Source organism: Parasteatoda tepidariorum, chromosome 7 (assembly GCF_043381705.1).
Source record: "Parasteatoda tepidariorum isolate YZ-2023 chromosome 7, CAS_Ptep_4.0, whole genome shotgun sequence".
NCBI classification, from domain to species: Eukaryota; Metazoa; Arthropoda; class Arachnida; order Araneae; family Theridiidae; genus Parasteatoda; species Parasteatoda tepidariorum.
The window spans coordinates 24,882,521-24,894,943 of record NC_092210.1 but is presented as its reverse complement, the minus strand read 5'-3'; the positions used below and the strand labels follow the sequence as shown (position 1 = coordinate 24,894,943).

The following is a 12,423-nucleotide window of genomic DNA, read 5'->3' as shown; positions in this document are numbered from 1 at the left end:
CGTTATTGTTAATCCACTTTTAACTGATCGCCACCACTGTCATTTGGCGAAATATTACTGTAACTTTAGTTTTTAGAGAAATTTTATTGTAATAATTTTACTTTTATCTCCGTATACCCCCCTGGGGTGGGTCGGAGTTCAACCTACTTATATACCTATCTCTACGAAAACGCGTAAATTTGACGCATGAAAGAATACATATAATTGTGATTCTTAATTTAATAAATTCAATTTAATCGATTTTTAACCGCCACTATTTCTAAATAATTCGTAAACTTATATAATTCACCACTTTATATTAGAAAAATTTACTTAGTAGTTATTTACCGTTTTTTTTAAAAATTATTTTGGCGTGTCCGGAGCGGTTGGCACCTCTGCACTTAGAAACCAATGTAATTCTATACTTTAAGAAAAAAAATTAAAATATGAGATATATATTTATGAAATATTCTAGTATTTTATTTTTCATTACTCGAATAACGAAGCAACTGAAACCTTCAAAATCTGACATCAATTGACATTCTGTGTTTGTTCTTTCTATTATTGTTTATTGCCAGCAGTTGTTTATCGCTTGTTTTATTTGAGATAACAATATCGGATAACGGATCGAAGCGTTGTCGGTACATTCCTATTTATTATTGATGCGATAATTGCATTTTTACTCAAAATTTTGTCTAAATTACGATCGTGTCAAATTGACGCAATCCGTAGAGATAGGTATACCACAAAGATAATTTCAATATTTCAACGCTTTTGAAGAAAATAGACTTCAATGTGTATTTACTTCAATCGCTGGTTAAAAGTCATTACGAGAGATAAAATAAAAATTCAAACGGGTTTTAAAATTTTTCTTACAAAACTCGAAATGCGTCAAAATGAAGCGTCCCGTAAACCTAGTGTTAACCAAACTATCTTTGTCTGGTTATAAACAGCAAATTTAATTGGAAAAATCATGTCAAAGCAATTATCAAAACTCGAAATGCGTCAAAATGACGCGTCCCGTAAACCTAGTGTTAACCAAACTATCTTTGTCTGGTTATAAACAGCAAATTTAATTGGAAAAATCATGTCAAAGCAATTATCANAAAAAAAAAAAAAAAAAAAAAAAAAAAAAAAAAAAAAAAAAAAAAAAAAAAAAAAAAACTCAGATTTAAACGCTTTTTTTATAGCTCAATGACCCGTCCTATTCTAACTTACGCATCTTCAGCCAGGTGTAACATCACTCTATCACATTTAACTCAGAAAATCTAAGAATAAAATACTCCGAAATATAGCACAAGCAAGATGATTTATACGAAATAAGAATATGCATCGCGATCTCAACATTGGTTTTTTAGGCCATCACAAATTTTTAAAAAAAATATATAAATTGTGATGCCGCTGGATTTAAGGAAATTTTTACCTTTGAAAACCTGAAAGACATAAACTCCAGGCCAATTGCTTCTTATTTCTGTAGCGACACATCTTTATTTAGAATACAAAATATTTAATTTTCTCTTCTCTGCAATTTGAAATTCAGCAAGGTTGACACGGGCGACTAAGTAAGAAGTGGTAAAAAGTGGTAGAGACTATGAATTCATTTATATTTGTTTAATCTAATTAATAATTCATTCGATTTATTCTTAGCAATCACTCTCAATAGTAAATTTCTTTAATTTTTTTTCTAATGAGCTGCACAAGTGCGCACACATGAGCAGACCTAGTGCGTTCTCCAGAAGTGGTATCCACTCTTTCAGGACCACCACAATAGGTGAGATACCGTTGGCGAAGTTACTTTCGACGTCTAGTTTCTGCCACACTAGATGTCAGCACCGAGACTCTTATTTGGATGCTAAAGTGCAGATAGTTCAATAGATAGAAAGTTCAATAGTAAACTGAAAGAAATATGTTATAAAAAAATTTCTAATTTTAATTTATTTCACTGGATTTTTGCTATTTATTAGTCCTTTTTTACATTTTTAGTCGCCCGTGGCTTCACTGATTCAGTTACCAGAAATACCACCTCGAAATTAAAACTTCAAGATGAATGGGAAAAGGGCCGTAAACGCTATTAAATGCGAACCACACCATTTTCCACACCATTACATGTGATTCAATTCAAAACTTTATATAAAAAGCAATTTTAATTAGTTTCTTGTGAGGAAGCTTTTAAAATGCTGACGAAATTAATTAAAACTAGTGGGCTGCGCCCCCTGATCGCTAACACTCGCCAACCCCCGATAATTGCTACGCAATCTTATATGTTTTGCTTCGCAAACCAAGCTCGCTACGCTCGCTACTAACTTAGGTACATTGAAAATGCACAAAATTCTAAGAATTCAGAACAATCATTCAAATCCATATAAAAAACTTTTTTCTTTTTTAAAATTACGTCTTTTTAGTAAATACTAAGTCATTAAAATAAATTTGAATTCAAATAAATGACATGTAATTCGTTAAACCTATTAGAAATGTGCTATAGTATAATTCGTGATATAAATCAAAAATCGTCAAATAAATTTATATAAATTCGTGAAAAAAAGCGCTTTTATGTGACATATGATGTTCCTACAAAACTTTTAAAATGTTGGCGAAATTAATAAAAATTATTAAAGTTTTACTCCTGATTGTTTATCATCAAATTAAATAGTTGGCGAAAAGCGTAGTAGTTGGCAACCATGCAAATCTGGAAATATAGTACATATCTTTTCTGATGTATGAATTATACGTTGTAATTATAAATTATACTTCATATTCCTGATGAGCTAAACGCAAATTTTGTCTAATCATTTTGTTGTCTTTTCAGGAATTTCACAGTTTTGTTTCATCCGAAATTTGGGAAATGTTACATGTTCAATTACTTGGGAAGTAGAGTCCAACTGAATCAGAAGCCGATCAATATTTACAATTATGGAAGCAATAGTGGTAAATTTCGTTTTTCTTATCATTATTTCATTCATAACCATTTAGTGTAGAAAATTTCATCACTGTCATCAAATCATTTAGTGTTTTTCTTCCGGGTAACTACAATCTGGAAATTTTTTTAAAGATATTGCGAAATTTGAGAAAATATTTTTTTTTATAGTGGTGGCGAAATTGAGAAAAAATTTATATATGTTTCAAATTAGCCGAATGTATAATTTTTTTTTAGTTTTAAGTTTATATGCATGAATGAAAATAAATTTAGGAATGTTTTTGTTGATAGATTGTACACAATTAAATAATGAATATCTTGATTAAATTTGACAGTTTAGTTCCAAACAGGCCTTCAAGTCTTAACTACCTGGTATTATCTCAGCTTCTTTTGTATAATTGTTTGAATAATTTATGCCTTTTGGTGACTAAAGCTGCTTTAAATTTAAATTATTTAAACAGTAACCTGTTAACCTCTTAGAAATGAGCGAGTCATATATGCATTCTCAGGGTGTCAGGGTAAAAAACATAAAACTGGTAGTCAAACTGTTTTTATAGCAGTTTATTTGTGGCCGGGGTAATAATAGTTTGCATTATTTAATTCATCACTACTTAGTTCGAATAAAAAATTGTATAGTTACACTTTTAACTCATACGGATTGGATGTGTTAGACTTAAAGTGAAAGCAAAAATAAGTCTGTCAAATTAGCTATGCCCAAACTTAAGCTACCACTTTTTATTTTTTACTATCCTAATTCCGTGCGAATACATTTATGACTCACCTGCCCCGAAAAGGTTAATACGAAACCCCAAAACACATAAGAGGTCTACACATAAGAAAATTACCTGTACGAAAAAAGTGGTAGTTCGTAGTTGTTTACATTAAATGGATGTTTCGTTCCGTTACTTACCACTTTAACTCTCTTAAAAAGCACTTAGACTTTGAATGTAAACGTAAAATTTATATCATCGATTCATTGCTGTAGATAGAACTGCCTTTTTTTTTTAAAAAGAAATAAATACTAATCATGACACACGTGAGGTACCGCTTTTTTCTCTTTTGGAAAAAGAAACCGTCTTTTTTTTTTTAAAGGACGCTAGGCACAAATGGGTCAATACTTTAGCACATTTTCTGTAACTACGGAAACCCCGCAGTTATTGGAGGGTAAGTGATGATGATCACAATTTTTTTTAAATTTTTTAATGGCGGGCACTTGGGGGTTTGTCCCATTGGCCACAGAAATACTGGAACTGCTACTCTCTTCTCGTTACCCAGTGGGCACCTGTGGCGAAGCCACGGTGGTGGAGCAGCATTCGCACATTCACACAAAGAGGAAAGGACATAGAACACAGAGAGAGAGAGAAAGAAACATCCATGCCCTGAGCAGGATTCGAACCCGTGGCCAATGGCTCTGCAGTCAGACACGCTAATCACTCGGCCACCTGGTCGGCTGATCGCTAAATAAAAGGGCTAAATTTAATTAAAAAAATTGTAGTCAATGATAGATATTTCGTTCGAAAAAAATTAACCCTTTGCACTTGAGAGAGCGTTAATCATTATAGATTTTCTATATCAATTTTTCTATATCTCAATATTCTAATAGCAGGGTTCCCATGGGCCTTACCAAATTCAACCCTTTGCACTCGAGTGGTGACTGTCAGTCACCGCTGACACCTGTAAATTACCCACCACTCTAATTGTGAAATTTTTTTCATCTTAATGTTTAGTTACCACTTCATTCAGTGATCTCCGGGTATTATAAGGCAAGTTTATAAAAAAATCTTTCAAAATTCTAGTGGTTGCGTTCATTTTTTTAACTCTTGAAAGGACTTCGAGTGCAAAGGGTTAAAATGAAATGCTCTAAATGATAATGAATAATCTCATTATGTTACAATGATGCCTGCCAACTCGTCCGAATTTTCAGGAAAAGTTTATTTCTATATTTTCCCTGGTCGAAAAATTAATATTTCCTCAATTTTTTATTCTTGTTTAAATATATATAGTTACATGCTAGCCTTTCCCAAGAGTGTCTGTAGATGTCGGCTAAATCTTAACAAAACACCAGCTTATTATTTAAATTTAATTGGAATTTTCTTACCACTAAGAAATTTTTTTTAGAAAAGTTGGTAGATTTGTTACAATAAGAAATTAGTCCACGAAGTGTTTGAATAACTATATTAGATTAATTGTCTTTGCATCAGAAAGGTTTTGGGTTCGAATCCCGGGCTAGGCATGGATGTCCTTTCCTTCTCTGTACTATCTGTCCTCACTGTGGGAGCGGCGTTGGCCCGCCTAATATGGTGCCCCTGAAAGAGAGGCCAACAAAATCGCCCTGTATATGCCTGAATTGACGGATGTTAACACAGGTGGGCATTGGAAAAAACAAACATTAGATTAAAAAAAAGTAGTTTTGTCCTGTAGAATGTACTGTATAAATATTATTCTCCAGAATATCTTCTTCCATGTAACGCAAATGCGGATTAGTTCCATCAAAAAGTCCTCCACGAAAGCAAATTTCTTCCGATACTTGATCCAGGAGTTCCTTTGCCTTCTTTATTGGGTTCAGAATCGCAAGTCTACTCTGAGAGTTGAACATTAGTAGACGTAAACTCTAAAAATTGTTTCGGCTGTTCAACGACGGTGATAAAATAAATTGATAGTGAATCAAATAGTAAAACTTGAAGAATGAGGCTAATTACGTTCACTTTTAAAAAAAGCTAAAATGAGATAGATGCAATAAAGTTGCAAAGTCATATATGTTACTTTAAATTTTTTAATGTGCAGCTGTGAAAAATTACTTAAAATAAAAAATACTAAATTAAAATTAACTTAAATTTAAAATGAACTTTTTTTGTTTAAAACTTTGTTTAGGTTTGCAATTGATCTTGCACATCAACAAAATGAATGCCGTGGATCTTTTGAACCATGAGATAGGTGCCAGAGTTATTATTCACGATCCACGAGATCTTCCATTTGTTGCAGAGTACGGGATCAACGTTAGACCAAAAGACATGTCTGCTATTGAAGTGACTCTGGCTGAAATAACAAGATTGGGACCCCCCTGGGGATCTTGTGTACCGGAAGACACACGACTTTTCTTTGAAGAAATTCCCTTCCCTTATTCCATTTTAGTAAGTATAACCTTTTTACACTTTTGAAATAGAAAACAATGTTTTTTTTCCCTCTTTCTTTTTCATTTTTACTAGCACTGTTTCAGTTAGATTTAAAAGTGAAATTTGTTTACAAAAATATCGCGACATATATTATTAACAACATATAGTCATTTATCGTGACATATATTAGTAAAAACACGTATAGTCATTTCTCATGACGTATATTAGTAACAATGTATACTCATTACTCGTGACATATTTTATTAATAACATGTAGTTAATTCTTGTGACATGTATTAATAACAACATAGAGTCATTTATCGTGACATATATTAGTAAAAACAAATATAGTCATTTCTCATGACGTATATTAGTAACAATGTATAGTCATTTCTCGTGACATATTAATAACATGTAGTCAATTCTCGTGACACATATTATTAACAACATAAAGTCCTTTATCGTGACATATATTAGTAAAAACACATATAGTAATTTCACATGGCGTATATTAGTAATAATGTATAGTAGTCATTTCTCATGACGTATATTAGTAACAATATACAGTTATTTTTCGTGACATAATATGTGAAAACCAGGGAGGAAGTACGGTTTATGTTAATTTTTAAGATTGGATCGCCATCTGTTGCATTTTGAGGATTGCTAAGTTTTGACAAATCAATTAGTGTGAAAAGTCGATTCTCCCCGAGAGTTATTACATAGAGAAGTTGAGCCATACTGTAGAAAACCCCTTCCTTTCCGATCGTTTTTTTTTTCTAATAAGATTTTCTGTGGTCATAAACCTTTCTTTCCCAGTGATCTTCATGTACATTTGTACAAAATTGTGGGTAGGCAAAATTCGCTTAATTTAGCTCATAATTAATAACTTTACCTCATGATTAGGTATTTTTATTTGTTTAAATTGTTTTTTTTTACAATATTTAAAATAATATTGCGAAGCATAAAATATGTCATCACTTTAAACATCAACAAAATTCTCCCGTAAAAACAGTTCAAGTTGACACGTTTACTTCTTTTGAAATATGGGTAGAAATACCCAGTTATTACTCCTAGTATTTCATGTTTTCCGAGATTTAACAGCTCTGCTGCTATTTGTCATTGAGGGAATAAAAAATGTCAAAGAAATCTTATAGAGTACATGACATTTTACTGAATATTAATTAAAAAGGAATTTTTATTTCCTTTGACAACAATTAACTTAGTTATACATTTAATTTTATTTCATTCATTATTTTGGTTTTATTATTATTGTTATTATATTGACAATGCAGTAAAAAGTAACTAAAATGAAGACATTTCAAAAATATTAATTATAATAAGCACTTATGTTCTTATTCGATTCTTTTAAAAATCTGTATACATAAAATACGAAATGAATTTAGTAAATTTCACGTAACTAAAAATCATAAAATGGATCATTAGTATCTGATTAAACAATTTTAAAGTGTGCTTCATATATAACATAGGGAATGAAAGTTTTTACTTATCTAAGAGATATTATACTGTCTGGTAATATTTATGAATCATAAACAGGGATGTGAAAAACTATGCCGTCATCGACATTTAACAAGGAGATGTGCTTGTACAGGAAGACAGTATTTGCGAGGATCTGTTCTTTTTAAAATGACAACAAAGTATGACTTTTGTGAAATAGAAAATGCTACTCAATGTAAGTTTAAAAACTTCGCAAAGTACATTATAATTCGGAAAATAAAGCAGATTGTAAATTTTCTTTTTTTCTTTTTATCTTAGACGATTGCATGAACCAAGTGATTGAAGACATTGAAAAAAGAAAAATATCTTGCAACTGCAAAGCACCTTGTCAGTAAGTCAATTGTGACTCCTCATTTTTGCAGTTAATATTCGAGAAGTGTCAATTAAATAATGGAACTGAGATTAGAATATTTTTAACACGTTGAATGCCATGGGGGTCAACGGTGACAGGTGAAGCCAAGATTATTAGAAACACATAATTCGAGCAAATTTTTAATGCTTTTAATTTCTTTATATTATTATTGTAACTAAAATGGTTTGAAGAAATTAATGCAATATAGAACACACAAAAATAGTTTTATTTATATACACAGAGATGCTAACTTGCTCTAGACAGCAAATAAATATTTTCAATTGTGATCTTGGTTTATTAAATTCAATTTAGTAGATTTTTATCCACTACTATTTCTAAACAATTCGTATGTTTATATAATTCAGCACTTTTTTCAGATATGTAATTAACCATCATTTGAATTGCTTATTGCAGAAAGCTATTCAGCTGCCAACTGCCTTAACTTCATTCTATCTACGCCAACAGTACAAGTCGCCCTAGAGCAAAGCACTGATTATGAGGTCTGGTGCCCGCTAACGCAGGCAGGTACCTTGCCAACTACAGATCGTCATCGTCAGATATGTCATGCTAAACCTTTTAAAAAACTAGCAAAATCTGTCTAATATTTGAAAATTTAGTTTGTAGTTATTTACCGTTTGACCAGACGGGCAAGTCATGTAAAATTAGCTTGGCATTCAACGTGTTAAATACAATATTTAAGACAATCTTAAAATATTTATGACAATTAACCATTTTCAACCCAATCGGTTCATTTGACGATGAAGGTTCCTCATGATTTTATATCAAATAAATAAAAATTGATAGCGAAAATATTTTTTTTTATCATCCGTCTTGAAAAGGACTCAATGAATTGATAACTAACACATCTTTTTAAATAACAATATATTTAGAATAAACATTAGCAGCAGTGAGACGGCTGGGGCAATTTCACCTCTCTCCTTTTCCATTGCTCGGTAATTAGAAAAGCAACGTACTGAAAGTATTGAGTATTACTGAGTTTTCATAATTTGATCCTATTTAGCACGTTGAATGCCACTCTAATTTTCCGGCCAAACAGTAAATAACTACAAACTAAATTTGCAAATATCGAACAGGCTGTGCTAGTTTTTTTATAAGGTTTAGCATGACGTATCTGAAAAAAGCAGTGATTTACATAAGCTTGCGAATTGTTTAGAAATAGTGGTGGATAAAAGTCAACTTTATTAAACCAAGAATCACAATTAATAAACTACCACTTGAAGATATTTATTCGCTGCTCGGGGCAAGTTGGCATCTCTGTGTATATAAATAAAACTGTTTCTATATTGCATTAATTTCTTCAAACCATTTTAGTAACGATAATAATATAAATTTAGTTATTTTTTAATTTTTTTTTTTGGTTAATGGCAGGCATTTAGGTCTATTTCCCATTAACATTCAGAAATTGCTACTCTCTTATCGTTACCCAATGAATACCTATGGCTAAGCCATGGAGGGTGGAGTAGCGTCGTCCACGTCATGCAACCACAAACCCGTTTATAGGGCGGATTACATTCACACAGAAAAAAGGAGAGAGAAAGAAACATCCATGCCCGGAGCGGAATTCGAACCCGCAACCATCGGCTCCGCAGTCAGGCACGCTAACCACTTGGCCACCTGGTCGTGGTATAAATAAAAAATTGAAAGCATTAAAAATTTACTCGAATTATTTGTTCGCCGGTCACCGGTGATCCCCGTGGTGCTACGAACAGACTCAGTGTCGGTCACCGGTGACCCCCATGGCATTCAACGTGTTAATCATTATAGATTTTCTATATCAATTTTTCTATATCAATTTTTCTATATCTCAGTATTCTAATAGCAGGGTCCCCAGGGGCCCTTACCAAATTCAACCCTTTGCACTCGAGAGGTGACTCACGAGGATGGTCGCTTCCCAAATGTGTTAAATAATCACGATTTGTCTCCTTATTGCTGCAACTTTTTTAAATTTTTAAGATTCTAGGGAACTCTGTAGTTGTCAAGAAAATTAAATTAAAAAGAAATAGTAGGGGAGAGTGGGGTCAATTGTAACATTTTTNGTCTCCTTATTGCTGCAACTTTTTTAAATTTTTAAGATTCTAGGGAACTCTGTAGTTGTCAAGAAAATTAAATTAAAAAGAAATAGTACTTTATATTTGAAAAAAATAGATTAATATAATTTGAAAGCAATTATTAGATTACTTTATTAATAAATTCAGCGAACAAAGTTACCAATAATCTATTGATGGAAAAAAACATGGTCAACGAACTCATTTGCACATTACTGTTATTTGTGTACTAGGCGAAGCAATCACTTTTGTTACAATATCTATCTTTAAACAAGCACACGTTTACGAAATCTTTTATTTGTTTATTTTGAAAACCTTGGAGAAAGGAAGAACTGACTAATAGTTGACCTGAAAATGCAGATCAATAGCTCTTACTCAAAAGTTTAATTAATTTTGCAATCTGAAAACATATCGATGAGCACTACTTCATCACACATTATGTTAATTTGACGATAATGGAATATTGACAGCCAGCTTATCGCAAAATCTAAATTGACACTCAGTTGCTCATGATTAAAAATTTCTATGATAGGTTGCTTAGCAACAGTAAGACAAATTATTTATCATCGCTGACAGAAATCAATTATGAGTTTTATTACAAACTTATTTAAAAGTACGCCATATTTAACCACTGTGCAGATGTATTGCATAAATCATTTCTGAATCACTACCTTTGAAGTAAACATAACTAGTAGATTATATAGAAATAAAGTGTAAATTGGAACATTTAATGAGCAGTAAAATAAAAGAGCCATGAAAAAGTAACAATGACATTGGAGAAATTATTTTGTTGTTGTTTTGTTTAACTTTACAGGACGCTTTTTTTAACAGTTCTTAGATACTTTCGAAACGCTGATTTCAAATCTACAATCGATTTCTCTCTCTAAGCTACTGATTTTTTAATGACATTTTTAGTATCATTTTCTGTCTAGATGTACTGGTTTAAAAACGTAATATGACGCATAAATGTATTTCAAAGGTGACGCATAAATGTTGTGACAAACTCCTAGGGCTTATCAACAGGATCAAAATTGCATAGGAATCCACGCCTAGAAGTATTGTCATTCGCAGTTGGGGACTCTTTCCTATTATGAACTGTTTCTTCATGTACTGCATAACAAGAAAGCGCCCCTATCCGCGTACGACGGTTCTGGGTATCAGTTTTTTATGCTATTTTATTACTGATGTTGTGCCCTAACCCCCGAAAAGTTTGTAGCAACATTTACGCCATCTTCTGTTATTTATAACGTTTTTAAACTTACACAATTTGACAAAAAAAGAGACTAAAAATATTATTTAAAAAATAGCTGTAGCTTTTGGAGCAAAGCTAATTTTAGATTTGAAATCCCCACAACCGAATTAGGTATGACCAATATTTGTATAAATGTAACAACAAATATGTTCCACTGAGTAATTTATTAAAAAGATAATTTTTTTACAAAATAAATTACTATAAAATTAAAAAAAAAAACTACTATTTCACGCTTTATGGTTTAAAGATATTTAGCTTCTTCTCCCCATTAGATTAATTTGCTCGTTCGTCCTAGGAATCCAGACTTTAACTTCATGTCATAGAAACTAATACAACGGTAATAACATTTATTTTGTGCAATATATCTTTCTACCACAAGAACTTCTGGCATGCTTGTACAAGTTGTAGTACTCGAAGTTCTACTTGTATAAGTGAACTTCTAGTACAACATTACATTAGCTTTCAAATAAATTATTTTATTACATTAACTATCATTTAGGAGATTTCCATTAAAAAAAAAAAAAAAATTTGCCGAACTTTGAAACTACCCAATTTATTTTTTTCCTGTTTAGTGTTTTTTCTTTTCTTTTTCTTTTTGTTGCAGAGACTATAATAGCATGGTGTAGGATTTAATAAAAATTGCAATATAGATGACGCTTTTCATCGCACTTCTAACACAACTCGTGAAATAATTAAGATAGCTAAGTTCATTTAGGGGAGAGACGGGTAGCCCCGCTCACTTAAGGAGTATTGCTTATATTTCTGTATAATATTGAGTAATAATCAATATTTTTGTATGTTTCTATTGCTCTATCATCTAATTAAATAATGCAAAAAGAATAAACCAAAAAAAGAATAGTTTAACTTAAAAAAATAGAAATTTAAAGAAACATGTTTTTTAGCTCTTTTCAAAATGTGTCGGTTAGCCCCGCCCAGTTACAAAAATTATGTTTTTTGACTGTTTTTTTCAGGTGTAAATGAAAATGACCAATGTATTGACAGATTTTGATAAACCTCATTTATCATTTTTATCACAAAATTATTTTATTTATTACATATTTATATACTTTTAGTGAATTCTATCATTTAATAACAATCATTTAATAACAACAATATTTGTTGTTAAAAATGCATATAACATTCAAATTTGAAGCAATAAAATAATAATCTTTGCAACCGTACATTTATCGACGAAATAAAATTGGGCGGTGATACCCGACATTCATGTGAGC

General features: G+C 31.4%; 1 protein-coding gene across 1 annotated transcript in view; it reads left to right on the top strand.

Moving 5' to 3' along the window:
* Positions 1-12,423, top strand: part of LOC107450540 (acid-sensing ion channel 2-like) — a 65,780-nt gene that overhangs the window by 41,746 nt on the left and 11,611 nt on the right. Inside the window, exons 4-7 of the mRNA XM_071183194.1 lie at positions 2,786-2,904; positions 5,765-6,024; positions 7,561-7,696; positions 7,780-7,852. Coding sequence (XP_071039295.1) covers positions 2,786-2,904; positions 5,765-6,024; positions 7,561-7,696; positions 7,780-7,852 — 588 coding nt within the window. The remainder of the gene's footprint in view (positions 1-2,785; positions 2,905-5,764; positions 6,025-7,560; positions 7,697-7,779; positions 7,853-12,423) is intronic.